Genomic DNA, 13,448 nt, shown 5'->3' on the forward strand with positions numbered 1-13,448 from the left:
CAGTGATAGTCATGTATATAGAGATTAGAAATGCATGTGAAAACGTCTCAATGTCAATAGGCTTGGAGAATTTTTCTGTATGCAAAACTATATTTTAATAATGAAATGGAGATCTTTTTAAAGGTTAAAACCTCATTTAATTTTATGTCTTATAGAGTTTATAATGAGTAAAAGATTATATAAGTGTAATAATTCATCTGTAAACCTAGAAATGTACAGCCAATTTTGAAAGAGATGTACCCTAGCTCAGAAAAATGTTATTGAATACGTCAATGCTGTTGTAATGAAATGCTTCTTCTAATTATGTGGTAATTAAATAAATAATTTTAAAAAGTGAAAACAGAGAAGAAAATATCCTCAAACCATAGATCTTATGTTATGAATATGGATTCTTAGAACTCAGTAATTAAAAAGAGAAATTATTCTGTGTAAAACGTGAAAGATCTAGACAGGCACACACTAGCAAAGGTGCACACATAGTCACAGACCCGTGAAAAGTGCACAGCGTTGGAAATGTAGCTCAGTGATAGAACAGCTGCCCTGAGTGTGCAAAGGCTCCAGGTTCCTTCCTCCTCAGTACTGACGGGAAAGGAAAACAAAAAATATTTATCTTTGTTGGCCATTATAGAGAACTATAAATCAAGACTGCAGTGAGACATCATTTCATGTACACTTGGATGACTAAAGTCCCAAAGTCAAGGGTTGGCAGGGATGTGCAGAAGCAGGGCCCCCTCCTGGTCTATTGGAAGGAATGTACAACAATAGTGCATGCACTTGTGGACAGACTGGTACTTCTTCAGAAGGCTAAATGCAGGTACCCTATGGCACAGCAATTCCCATACCCAGGTATATACCCAAGAAAAAGGAGAACTTGTACATGAATGTTCATAATAGAAATGTTTTTTTAAAAGGCACAGTCCCAAACTGGACACAACTCTAATACTTTAACGTTCATCACTTAGTAAAGGGACAAATTATCTGAAAGGTCCAGAACAGGCAGATGTGTTTATGACTTCAGCATCCCCACTACAGGAGGCAGGTGAGTTCTGGGAAGGCTGGTGCAGACTGAATATGATGGCCATTACAGGACAAGTGTTTCATTTGGTATAACAGAATGACCCTGGAGTTAAATGTACAGTTCTCAGTATACTAAAAATACTGACCAGGTTGTGAATGGTTGGTTTTTGTTTGTTTGGCTTAAAAAAAATATTTTTAGGTCTTTTTGAGACAGAGTCTCTGTGTAGCCCCAGTTGGCCTGGAACTCACTATGTGGATCAGGCTGGCCTTGAATTCATAGAGATTCACCTGCCCCTGCCTCCTTTAGTGCTGGGATTAAAGGCATGCACCACCATGCCTGGCTTGGTTTTGAATAGTTGTATTTCATGATATGTGAACATATTTCTAATAAAACTGTTACTAAAAATAAATAAAGAAAGAAGAAACCCTGAACAACAAACCCAGGCCTGATCAAAGGTTCTTTACATCGAATAATACTATCAAGCCCAAAAGACAAAAGTTTTCCCCCTTCTGTTTCATGGCTATAAATAAAGTTATGGTGTAGCTCATCTAACTGGCTCCATATTGATGGCAAGTGTAGGCTGTTTCAGTTTTCAGCTATACTAAACGCTGTGCACTTGCTAACCTTTTAGGCAGGCCATTCCACATTTGGGAAGTTGTGATGAAAGTGAATGTCATTTAGAAGTGTGCACTGGGCGCTCTGTGATGGGAATTCGCCTCTAGTCTTTGGCTTTTTCACTGCAGCACATAAGAGCTGCCTGCCCTTCTGCTTTTTGCACAAGGATGTCATATTAAAAATGCACATTAGTCAAGCTTCTGTTTTGGCACAAAATCTGTGTTTTCCAGGCTTGTCTATATTACCTTGTATAAAGAGGCTATAATAACAGTGCAAGGAATTTTTATGCCATAGTATTTGCATGCAGTGTTCTTTCTGTGGAATCAGTTTAAATTATAAATATGAAAAACCATTTCCCTCATATGTCTAAAGGAATTGCATATATATGCATATATATATGTTAGTTTTTAACATTCTAGGAAGTCATTTCATTATCACAACAAACAATGCACAACCCACTTCTGCCTTCTTTCCCGACATATGTTCATTCAAAGGAGTTTGTCCATTTGACCTCTCTCATATTCTAACAGGCTCAGAGCGGGGAAACTAACTATCGGTGTCTCTGCTGACACCCAGGTCTAGGTTCTGCTTTGAGTGCTTTCTGGATCTGAATCACATACTCTCAATTATTGGAGACCCTTTTCTGCCAGGGACTGCAACTGTCTCTTTTATGTATTTTTTGTTGTTGAAGAAGGAAGAAATTCTTTGCCTTGCATTTATGAATTCTGTTAACCCCTGACATTACTGTTGTCATTTTTTTTTCTTTGGACCCCGTTCTTCAGCCTGGCTAGCATTCTTACCCATCGATATGTTCATAATGTTTGAACACTATCCTTAGCTTCCTTGCAAATTAGTTATCCATTGAATAATTGTTTAATAAGTTTCTATATTTAAGAGTTCTAGATGCTGCAGTATATGTAGAACACACACACACACACATACACACACACATACACACACACACACACCTACACACTCGACATAAAAAGAACCTAAGTCTTAGAGTGCCTGCTGTTTAGTTAGAGAGGAGGCCTGCATCATTAGGACAACCAGCACCCTATGTGGCCTAGGTGACTCCTGGTATAGACCCAGAGAGAAGGCACTACAATAATTCTCCTAATTTAAGGAGCATGAGCTGAGGGAATGAGGGGACAGGAGATGGAGGCACAGAGAAGAGGCTACCGTGGACAGGAAGAATGCATGGTCAACTTGGATTTCACTCACAGATCTGCTTGCTTGTTATGTTTTGGCAGTGCTCAACGGGCACCTTGGATTACATTTTACAACGCTGCCAGTTGGCTCTGCAGAATGTCCATGAAGTCCTGGACAATGGTGATGTCTCTTTGAAATCCTTTGAACCTGCAGTTTTGAAACAAGGAGAGGAAATCCACAATGAGGTGAGGATGCTCAGGAAGTTGGGTGCATCTGATAGTCTCCCCTGCTTGCATTTCCATGTGGGTCTAACACAGGACGCTCCCATTTTAGGGGCGAGGGCAGGTCTCGCTAGCAATGGTAGTAGCTAGCATGTTTGTGCTAGGTCTCTGTCTGTCTGGGCTACTGAAACAAGAATGGTAAATTACATAACTTCTAAAGGACATGAATTTCTCCTCTAGGCTCTCAGGAGCAACGCACATGGCACTTTCTTGTTGTGTCCCAGCTTGGGCCTCCTTTATATGTGCAATAAGTCCATTCATAAGTGTTCTGCTCTCTGGCTTCGTCACCTCCCAAAGTTCACCATCATTTTGATGGTTAAGAATTCAACCTAAGAATTGGGGTGAGCACGCAAATATTTAGACTATTGCATTGGTTAAGGCAGTTTCTAGAGGAAATACAAAATTGACCAGATAACATGTGCACTGGAAGGGACTGCTTTGTATGAGTATAACCTTAAGCCATGGGAAACTGACTTTTCTAATGGGTAGGAAGTATACCTGCCTTTTGCTCTGGAAGACTGTCTTCATCTTCCAAATCTGTGAGCAGATCTGTCCTACCTTCTATAGGAGACACTAACCTTACCCCCAAGGTTTGTCCCAGTACAAACATCCTTGCAGATCCTTTGCAATAGAGGATAGTCAGTGGTTTTCTTAAAGACAAGCAGAAATGCAAGGGATGCGTAAGAATGGTCTCCCACTTAGCGGCAAGAGGCAGTGCTTTGCCTTAAATATAGGAAGCTAGTTGTCTTTCTGCAGTCTGTGAGAGTAGCAGATCTGTAGTGCGTGGTCATTATGCTTTCTAAACTTTACTGTTTTTGTTAATACTCTTCCAGTGTCTTCATCATCTCTGAATATTATATATATATATATATATATTGTTGGCTACTTAGCATTTTTCTATAACTCAATTTTTGCGTAAATTAATGTCTTTCTCAAAAGGAAACTATCCTACTACTTTAAGTGGAAACGCACTATGACTAAAAGTAAACGGAACTAGGAAAGTGTATTTGGTGACAACAGAGCAATCCTGCTCCACTCCAGCAGGCGCCCTTGCAGGGAGAAGATGCCAAGCCTGCAGTTTCCTCCCTCATGCTGAGGACGGAGATTTGTGGTAATTGTCACACAGCTTCATAAATTAAAACAAAATAAAACAGCTCTACACTCAGATGAGTAGATTTTTTATAGGTAACTATAAACTATACTTCAAATAAAGACCTAGGGGAGAAGTAAGGTTATTAACAAGCAATAGAGAATATGAAGTCGTGTCAGCAATCTCAGACTTTGTCGGCAATGTCATAAGAAGGATGGAGGAGAAGTGGGACTGTGCCAGTATTCTTGCTCCTCCTGTCAATGAATAATCACTGAGCACATACCTGACATACCTGGTCCTCCTTTGGTTGCATTAGGGTATAATGGCAAAAAAAAAAAAAAAAAAAAAAAAAAAAAAAAACAAACAAACAAAAAACCCACCCTAGAGAGAAGAGGGAAGTCAGAAACATGAAACACCAGATTATATGGTACATTGAAAGTTGCTAAGTGCTACAGAAAATAAACAGCAAGGTAAGGGTTGGCAAGAAGTGGAGACCATGTGTCTCTACTAGAAAGAAGAAGAGGAAGGGAGCCATGTGCATAGGTGGGTAGAGAACGCCTAGTGTTCTTGGGATAGTTCAGGGGGAGAGAAGAGGGAAGTCAGAAACATGAAACACCAGATTATATGGTACATTGAAAGTTGCTAAGTGCTACAGAAAATAAACAGCAAGGTAAGGGTTGGCAAGAAGTGGAGACCATGTGTCTCTACTAGAAAGAAGAAGAGGAAGGGAGCCATGTGCATAGGTGGGTAGAGAACGCCTAGTGTTCTTGGGATAGTTCAGGGGGAGTGTGAGTGGAGGGAATGAGGCTCCCAGTCGTAGGAGGTGAGGTCACAGGGATAATGTCAGGAGCCTGAGAAGTAGCAGATGCATAGATCCTGAGAGGCTCTTTCTTTTTACTATGAGGGAAGTAGCCCTTGAAAGACCCTGAGCAGAAGAGAAACAACATCTGTACACACAGCTGTGTAATTTCTTTGAAAAAGTTTTCAATATCTTGTGAGATGGAAAACACTATCAGAATCTTCAGACCCATAGGCAAAAAGGCCATATGCCTTTGCCAGGCTAATTATAAAATGAGGCACTTAGTTTTGAATACTTTCAGGCTGTCCACATTCAGGAATGGCTTGTTTTCTAATAAAACAATATGGGAGCTTTAAGCATTAGAATGGCTTTTCTTTTTAGATTGCTCCCCTGGACCCCTATCCCCACATTTTAAGATGCATAGAAAAGATTTCTATTCACTTATAAGTAGAATCTTCCTCTATGTTATGAAACTGTTTGTTTTCTTTCTCAAAACCAGTAGGTTGTGAACTCATGGGGTAGCAGATTTCTCCTGGAAGCAGACACAGTCGATGCCACTGTCAGGGTCTCATGTTCTTCTGCTCAGACCCACATCCTCCCCATAGCTGCTCTGGAATCATAGTGTGTCTGTGTAGCTGGGACTGAGCACTGTCCGGGTCTAGCACTTTTCTTGGTGAAGAAACGTAGTGTAGATATTACATTGAGATGTTAGTCCTAAAGGGCATGTGGACATGCCCCACAAGGGAACTGTGTGGCCGACCTGGGATCAAATTGAGCCTAAACAACATGGCGGAGAAAAGCAGTTATTTTCTTACCTACAGGAATAGTGGCAATCACTATGTGGTGATAGTGCCTTTGACATATGATTTGTAATCTTCTGTTCATTTTTTTGAGATGGGCTCCCACTGTTTCCCAGGATGGACACAAACTCTGAGCCTCAGACACCTGAGTGCTGGGATTGCAGGTGTACACCATAGCTGACTGATTTTAGAATCTCTAAGCTTTGTTTCATATTACCTCAGTATCCTGTAACTGAGATTCAGGAGGCAGATAGATTGTGTTTCTTTCCCCTTCAAATAGTCTCTTAGTATTTCTGGGAGAGCACTAAACTTGGTTAAGCTCTTTTGACTGTCCTGTGGAGAAGGCAGGAGCAAGTAAGAAGGTTGCAGGCATGGACTACTATGAACTTGTTTTCATGTTTCTCTGAAGATGTGGAAGACCCTTGGTGATTCTGTAAGGCCTTTATGTTGCTAGTCTGCCTTCTGATACCTGTGGGCTCTCATTTACTTTGTATTGGATTGCTCAAAAGGTCGAATAATAGTGAATTTTCACTAAGTGCATGCCAGAGATCAGGGACTTTGGTCTATACAAGCATGAAGAAGACACCAAGACCCTCCAGAGAGCTCTTGCATGTTGCCGCTGTTGTTCTTGTCTTTAGGGACCCGTGTCACCCGTGGAACCTTCCTAGTCTCCAGTCTGCATTGCATCCACCTTCCTGATGACTTGTCTTTTCTTTCTGCTCTGCTAGCTGTGAGCCTTCTTGTGGGGGGCTTGTGCTCTGGAGAAGGATGGAGACCCTGCCTTTGATGGGTTTGGAACTTTCTCAGTCACTCAATATGCTTGTGCTTTGATTTTTTTTTTTCCTTTTTTCTTTTTACCTCTGCAGTAATAAGACTCGTATTGTATTTTGATTTCTGACTCCTTGGCTTGTGCAAAGTCCACCTTGCAGCTTTTCCTATCCCCAGAGTTTTAGAAAGAAAAATTCTCTTGGTAATGGGGGAACTGGCAAAGGTAACATTTGATTAAAATCCTATGATTTTTTTTTAATACACAACACTAAAATAAAAAGGCAGGTCATAGAATTGAATAAAGTGCATGCTAATGGATTTGATGTCCACAAATATATGGCATCTTTTCAACTCTTTCATCCCATTAGGAAAACTGGTGGGAGAGAGTCCTCTATGCAGAGCTTTCCCAAGTAGCATTAGTGGCAAAGGGTGTGAACCAACAGGGATAACAGAACCCTTCTGTTCAGAAAACCCTCTAGGATTGTGAGATTCTTGCACAAGCTCTGAGGCTTATGGCCATTTTTAGCTTGTATTCTTTTTGTCTAGTAAGACTCTGGCATACAATAGGTGGCCTTATTAACCCATTTTATCCTAACCAGAAGCCTATGTGGTTATTATTTAATTATCCCTATTTCACAGTTGGCATAGGTGTTCTGTGTTGGAAGCCCATTTTGAATAGACTTTAGAACCCTATTGTTTAGTTATTTGTGTTTTTAAAATTGTTTTTATTGTTGCTGGTGGTAGTAGTGATGTGGCTTTTAAAAATCTATTAACTTATAAATAATTAGGTCTCATGACATTTTTGGGTTTTATTTTATATGTATGAGTGTTTTGCTTGCATATATGTAACTGCACCTGTGTCATGTAAAGCCAACAGAAGCCAGAACGGGGTGTTGGATACCCTAGAATTGAAGTTATTAGATGTTTGTTAACTGCGATGTGCAAGCTGGGAATTGAATCCCAGTCCTCTGGAAGAATAGCAGGTGTTTTTAACCGCTAAGCCATCTCTCCAGCCCCAATTATTATGACATTTTGAAACAATTTTTCCTTGTTTCTGTCCCCCAACTTCGTCCTCATCCCTTCTCTTTCCCACTTCCAGTTTGACACAGAATCTGTCTTTGTAGCCCAGGCTAGGCTTGAACTTAAGATCCTCCACCATCAGGTCAGGAAGTGCTAGGATTATTAGTATGCACCACTGTGTCTGGCTTAGAACCACCATTTAAAAAAAAATCATTCATTCTTTTCAATTAGCCAAAATAAAGGCTTTCATTGTGACTTTTTTTTTTTTGGAGACAGGGTTTCTCTGTAGCCCCCACTGGCCTAGAACTCACTATGTAGAACAGGCTGGCCTCCATCTCAGAGAGATCCACCTACCTTTGCTTCCCAAGTGCCATATGATCCAGGTATACCACTCCTGGGTGTATACATAAAGGATTCAAAGTCAGCACACCACAGAGATGCCTGCATTTACTGCCACACTATTCACAATAGCAATATATGGAATTCGTCTAGATATTCATCAACAGATGAATGGGTAAAGAAATCGTGGTCCATATGTAGTAGAACATTATTCAACTGTAAACGAGGTTGAAAATATATGGATCTAGACAAAAAGAATACAAACTGGGCATGGTGGCACGTGCCTTTAATCTCAGTACTCCACTGACGAGGCAAAGGTAGGAACTTTATGGGTTTAAAGCCAGCCTGGTCTACTTAATGCATTATAGACTTCCCAGGGGACCCTGTCTCAAGAAAAAGGAAGGGAGGGAGGGATGGAAGGAGGGAGGGAGAGAGGGAGGGAAAAGAAGAAAAGCTAGTGAGGCATCTGAGGAGAAGGCTTTATCTGTCAGCATAGCCAGGGCTGTGCTTTTGCCGTCTTGTTCTATGGCAGAGTCGCTCCTACATCCTTCTTCCTGCTTCCAAGCTCTAATTCCCTGAAGTGCAAACTCTCATGGACCCTGATAGGTTGATACCCTCCTTGTGTGTGATATTCTGTTTTATTTCCTGGGTACCAGTGTTGTCACAGCTTACAAGTTTTGTCCCCTTCAATGGAAATAACCAGCTCAAAGGTTGGAAAACCTTTTGGAACCATTTGAAAACCACGTCTCCCAACATCATGATTAGGCTTTGCTGTCCACATTCTAATAGTGTGAATAATCTATTAAGAAGCACTCTCTTAGCTGGGCCCTGGTGGTACACATCTTTATTCCCAGCACTAATCTCAGCACTTCACTGGGGAAGGCAGAGTCAGTGGCAGGCAGATCTCTGTGAGATCAAGACCAGCCTGGTATGAGTTCCATGCCAAATGGGGCTACTGGGAAACCCTATTTCAAAACAAGCAAACAAACAAAAAACAACCCTTCCCCAAAGCACTCTTTTCTTGCAATACATATGTTGTTGAGCCTGCATCTTCCTGAAGTTGAACTGTGTTTATATTCTTTCTCCTTTCAAAATACTCATTCACTTCTTTTGACCACTCTCTTTTAATACCACAGATAAGGTTTAGTAACCGTCTTATTACTGCCTACGTTTGTTTTTTACTTTGCTGTTTTGTTTAAACAGCTTTAACTGAAATCAGGTCTACATAGCCAGCAAACATTTTGTTAATGTAAACTAAAACCTTTTCAGTTGACTTGCTCTTCTCTAGTTTCTTTCTTGAGCCATTTTCACCATTGTTAAATCTTCCGAAGTTGCTTTGGTTTGTCTCATGAAAATTCAGTATGGATAAACAAACAAAAAATTCTCTGTGGTAACAGGTGACGATTACAATAGCTCAATTCTATGTATGGAACATGATCACCTTAGCAAAGCAGACATCTCAGCTGGTGCTGGCATTGCTCGAGGCTTCTTTAGAGGGCAAAGGTTGAAAGGAGTTTTTAGGATCAGTGGGGTTAGACTTTGATAGTGAAGTTTGGCTTTCAGTGGAAGACAAGCGATGGAAGACTGACTGTGAAGTGCTGTTCAGCCTCTCGTCTGTATGGGCTGGAATTATTTCAGTTGTAAGCATCAGCCGGAGGGACTTGAATTCGCTCAAGTGAACCAGTGAAGCTATTCAGGAATAGCTTCATTGAGTCAACCGATGTCTACAGGACCTGGCTTTCATCTTTTTATCTTGTAGTCATTTCCTACTGTGTTGGTTCCATTCTCCTTATTTGATAGCAAAATGTCTACAGTCTTTTTCCTGTGATTTTTTTCACAGTCTTGAGACCTGTTGTGGTTGCATATAACCTTCTCCTCCCCAGCCCAGAAACAGGTTGGGACTTAGACTTAGCCCTAGTTGCCAGTTCTACCCTTCCTACTCAAGCTATAGCCTAGGGACTGAGCCTGGGGAAGGGTAATGAGTGAACTGTCTTGTGGGTAGGAGGGCTGCTAAGGAGGTAACAACTATTGAGCAGATTCGTGGAAAAGTACATACATCAGTGGGCTCTGTCTTTGCTGCTCTTACCTGTTGCACTTAGCCCTTATTGAGTCAGCAAGTGATGGTCTCAGTGGATGGTAGGAGGTTGAATGCCTCCATGACTAATTGCTGCTGTTTGGTTATATGGCTAAATTGATCACCAGCTCCTGACCCTCGGGTAAGTTCTCTATTTTTAATGTAAGAAATTGGCAAATGATATTCTTAATATCAATGCCATGCCTTTTAAGTATTTAAAAATATTTCATTTTTACTTCGTGCATATGAGTATATTGCCTGCATGTATGTGAGTGCACCCATGTCGTGCAATGCCTGTGGAGGTCAGAAGAGGGCATTGGATTCCCTGGAACTGGAGTTATGGATGATTGTTAGCTGCCATGTGGGTGCTGGGAACTGAACCTGGGTCCTCTGCAAGAGCAGCCAGTGCTCTTAACTTCTGAGCCATTGCCCTTCAGCCTTTTGTTTTTGTTTTTGTTTTTGTTTTGTTTTTTGTTTTTGTTTTTTTGAGACAGGGTCTCCCCTGTAGCTCCAAATGGCCTGGAACTTGATATGTAGACCAGGATAAACTTGAAATCAAAGAGATCTGCCTGCCTCTGCCTCCTGAGTGCTGGGATTAAAGGTGTGCACACCACACCCGGCTTCCTTAGCTTTTAATAAAGATGCTTAATAAGAACATTTTTCTTGGTTATGTTTTTCCATCATACACAGTGGAGGCTGTTTCTCCTTCAGAATCTTAGTATTCTGCCTAACGTGTGATTGAAGACCCCTCTAGCCTGACCTGGGCTGTCTCTCTAGGAGGACCTTAGCTCTAAGACTTCCTTTCCTTGGCTTTGCAGAATGCTCTGGAGATTCCATGGTGTGCAGGGAATGGGTCAGGCCAAGCTCTTCTCACCTTTCCCACCTTATGGCTCCTAAGTTGCCAGAGGAGAATTAAGTCCTTGTCCTCGCTCCTCTATCACAAGGACACTGTAACCACTACCTTCTTGTTCTGGTCCACAGGTCGAGTTTGAGTGGCTCAGACAGTTCTGGTTTCAGGGAAATCGATACAAAATTTGCACTGACTGGTGGTGTGCACCCATGACTCAGCTGGAAGGGCTGTGGAAGAAGATGGAGAACATGGTAAGTGCATGAGGCCTGGCAGTGTTTTCTGGGGTGCTGCACTTTAGAAATCCTCAGCTGTCTAATTTTCACATGCAAATGTATATTCACTCATTCTACCTGAGGGCATTAGGTTATTTCCAGCCAGGTAATGGGAGCAGCCTGCATTTTGTCAGAACAGCTTCAGTTTAGTTCAGTGAACAGTTCTTGTGCTCTTCTTAAAAGGCCTCTGCTAGGCCTATGCTTGGACATGGCAAGGACACTGTAATAATAGTATCCAACATCCATTTCTGTTTTTATGCACCAGCCACTATACCAACGTTTTCCCTGTATCAACTTTTAAACCCTTATAACAATGCTAGGTAATGTAGAAAGGGTTCTGTGCCTTAACTTAAAGATGTGAAAACTGAGATGCAGAGAAATTAGGAGCCTTGCCCAAGGCCACTACATGGCTGATGGAGATGGAAGCCCAGGCTGCCTGACTGTAGAGCTTATGCTCTTAGTCATTGTAATCCAGTAGTTCAACAAGGAGAGAGATGTGAATGCCACTACAAATTATTTTATCTGAAATGAAATAAAGGAATAGAGCTTAAAAAAAGAAATCACAGGAGCTGGCAAGATGACTCAGTGGATAAAGACGATTGCCACCAAACCTGAGGACCTGTGTTCTGTTCCTGGGACCCACATGGTAGAAGAAGAGAACTGACTTTCAAATTGTTCTCTGATCTCCACACATGCACTATGGCCCATATGTTCCCCCTGTCAATAAATAAATACACGTAAAAATATAATAGTTCAGAGGAGGAAGTATCAATTCGGACCACTGCACCTGGGACTGTTATGAAACTATTGGTATGGTTTGGGGAGACATGTAGGGTGGAGGGGGGATGGGATGGGGCATCTGGGGAGGAACATTAGGCTCTTGAAGGTGTGAAAGCAAGGTCAGAAGTGAGGTGTAGGGTGTGTGATAGCAGCTGGAGCATGGGTGGAAGCTGCCTGAGGAAGACTCAATGTAGACATAGTGCTAACAGCAAATGCTGACATGGTGCTTACTGAGAACTAGAGCTAACCTCACATAATTGTTTTTTGCTGTTACTGATTTAATGTTCATAATATCCTCATGCAATAGGTATAATTTTGTCCTACTTTCACAAAACTAGGAGAAGACCAGAACCCAAAGAGCTTATGTAACTTTCCCAAGGTCACCAGCTAATAGGTGTGGGGATGGGGGGGAGGCTATGATTTGCACTCTGGTAGGCTTGCTCTAGGGTCCTTGCCCTTTATCGGCTCACTGATCTGCTTCCAAACAGTTGAATTTGGAATGTAGAGGAAAAGCGATAAAAGCCTGCTAAACTCTGGAGAGCGCCACTGCACAGAATTTGAAATGTGCTGAGGGCAGTGGACATGTCTGCAGGAGTGCGCAGCTATGGCCCAGCCCCTGTATTCATTTTTCAAACAGCTTTGTGGAGTTATGCTTGACATACAGGAAGCTGTACATGCCGTGTAGCATGTATGTTTTGATGAGTTTAGAGATAAAAAAAGTACCCATGAAGCCATAATCATAGCCCTTGCTGCAAACTGTCACCTCTAAAAGTATCCACCTGCCTTCCAATTCTTTGTCATTATTGCCATTGTTGTTGTCATAAAATGCTTAACATGGAATCTTCCCTAATCCCTGTTCCATAATAACAAAATATCAAGTTACAAACCGGAAGGTCCCACCTTTAAAGTCTGGGTCAGAATCCACAAGAGCCTGCTTCTAGATAGCTGTCAGATCTTTAAGTTTTGCAGAAATCTGTTCCCCAGAAAGGAATGTTACAGTCCTTTAATGTCTTAATAGTATTATACAAATTAATTTCTCTAAAGACCTGAATTAGTAGTACAAAATGAAACATTGTACCATCAAGTTGGGGGTGATGAAGAGTCCCCCTCTGCCTGGTTTCTGTTCCTAAGCCATGCCTAGGGAGTGAATGCCCTATTTTTTTTTTAAATGTGTATGAGCATTTTTTGCCTGTGTATGTAAATGTGTCATGCAGTATCCATAGATGCCACAATAGGGCATCAGATCCCTTGGAACTGGAGTTTTGTTTTTTTTTTTAATTAAAAAAAATTTTTTTAGAAGCATTTCATTACAGTTTCCAGAAAGATACATCTCTTTCAAAAGTGGTTATAAAATTTTTAGGTTCGCTGTTGAATTAGTACAGTTATATAATATTGAACTCAGTATAAGCTCTGTAAGCCATAAAATTGAGTTTTTAACCTTTAAAAAAGATCTCCATTTCATTATAAAATATACTGTTTCTTACAGAAAGACTCATTGTTTTTTTGCTAATAACACTGAGATTTTGGTGCATGAGTCTCTGATCTGTATGTATCTGATTATTACTGATTATTATTATCTGGGCCAACACC

General features: G+C 41.2%; 1 protein-coding gene across 1 annotated transcript in view; it reads left to right on the plus strand.

The window, feature by feature from the left end:
* Nucleotides 1-13,448, plus strand: part of Fto (FTO alpha-ketoglutarate dependent dioxygenase) — a 457,526-nt gene that overhangs the window by 223,422 nt on the left and 220,656 nt on the right. The window contains exons 6-7 of the mRNA XM_017797386.2: nt 2,887-3,030; nt 10,938-11,057. Coding sequence (XP_017652875.1) covers nt 2,887-3,030; nt 10,938-11,057 — 264 coding nt within the window. The remainder of the gene's footprint in view (nt 1-2,886; nt 3,031-10,937; nt 11,058-13,448) is intronic.

Source organism: Nannospalax galili, unplaced genomic scaffold (assembly GCF_000622305.1).
Source record: "Nannospalax galili isolate Female #2095 unplaced genomic scaffold, S.galili_v1.0 scaffold274, whole genome shotgun sequence".
NCBI lineage: Eukaryota > Metazoa > Chordata > Mammalia > Rodentia > Spalacidae > Nannospalax > Nannospalax galili.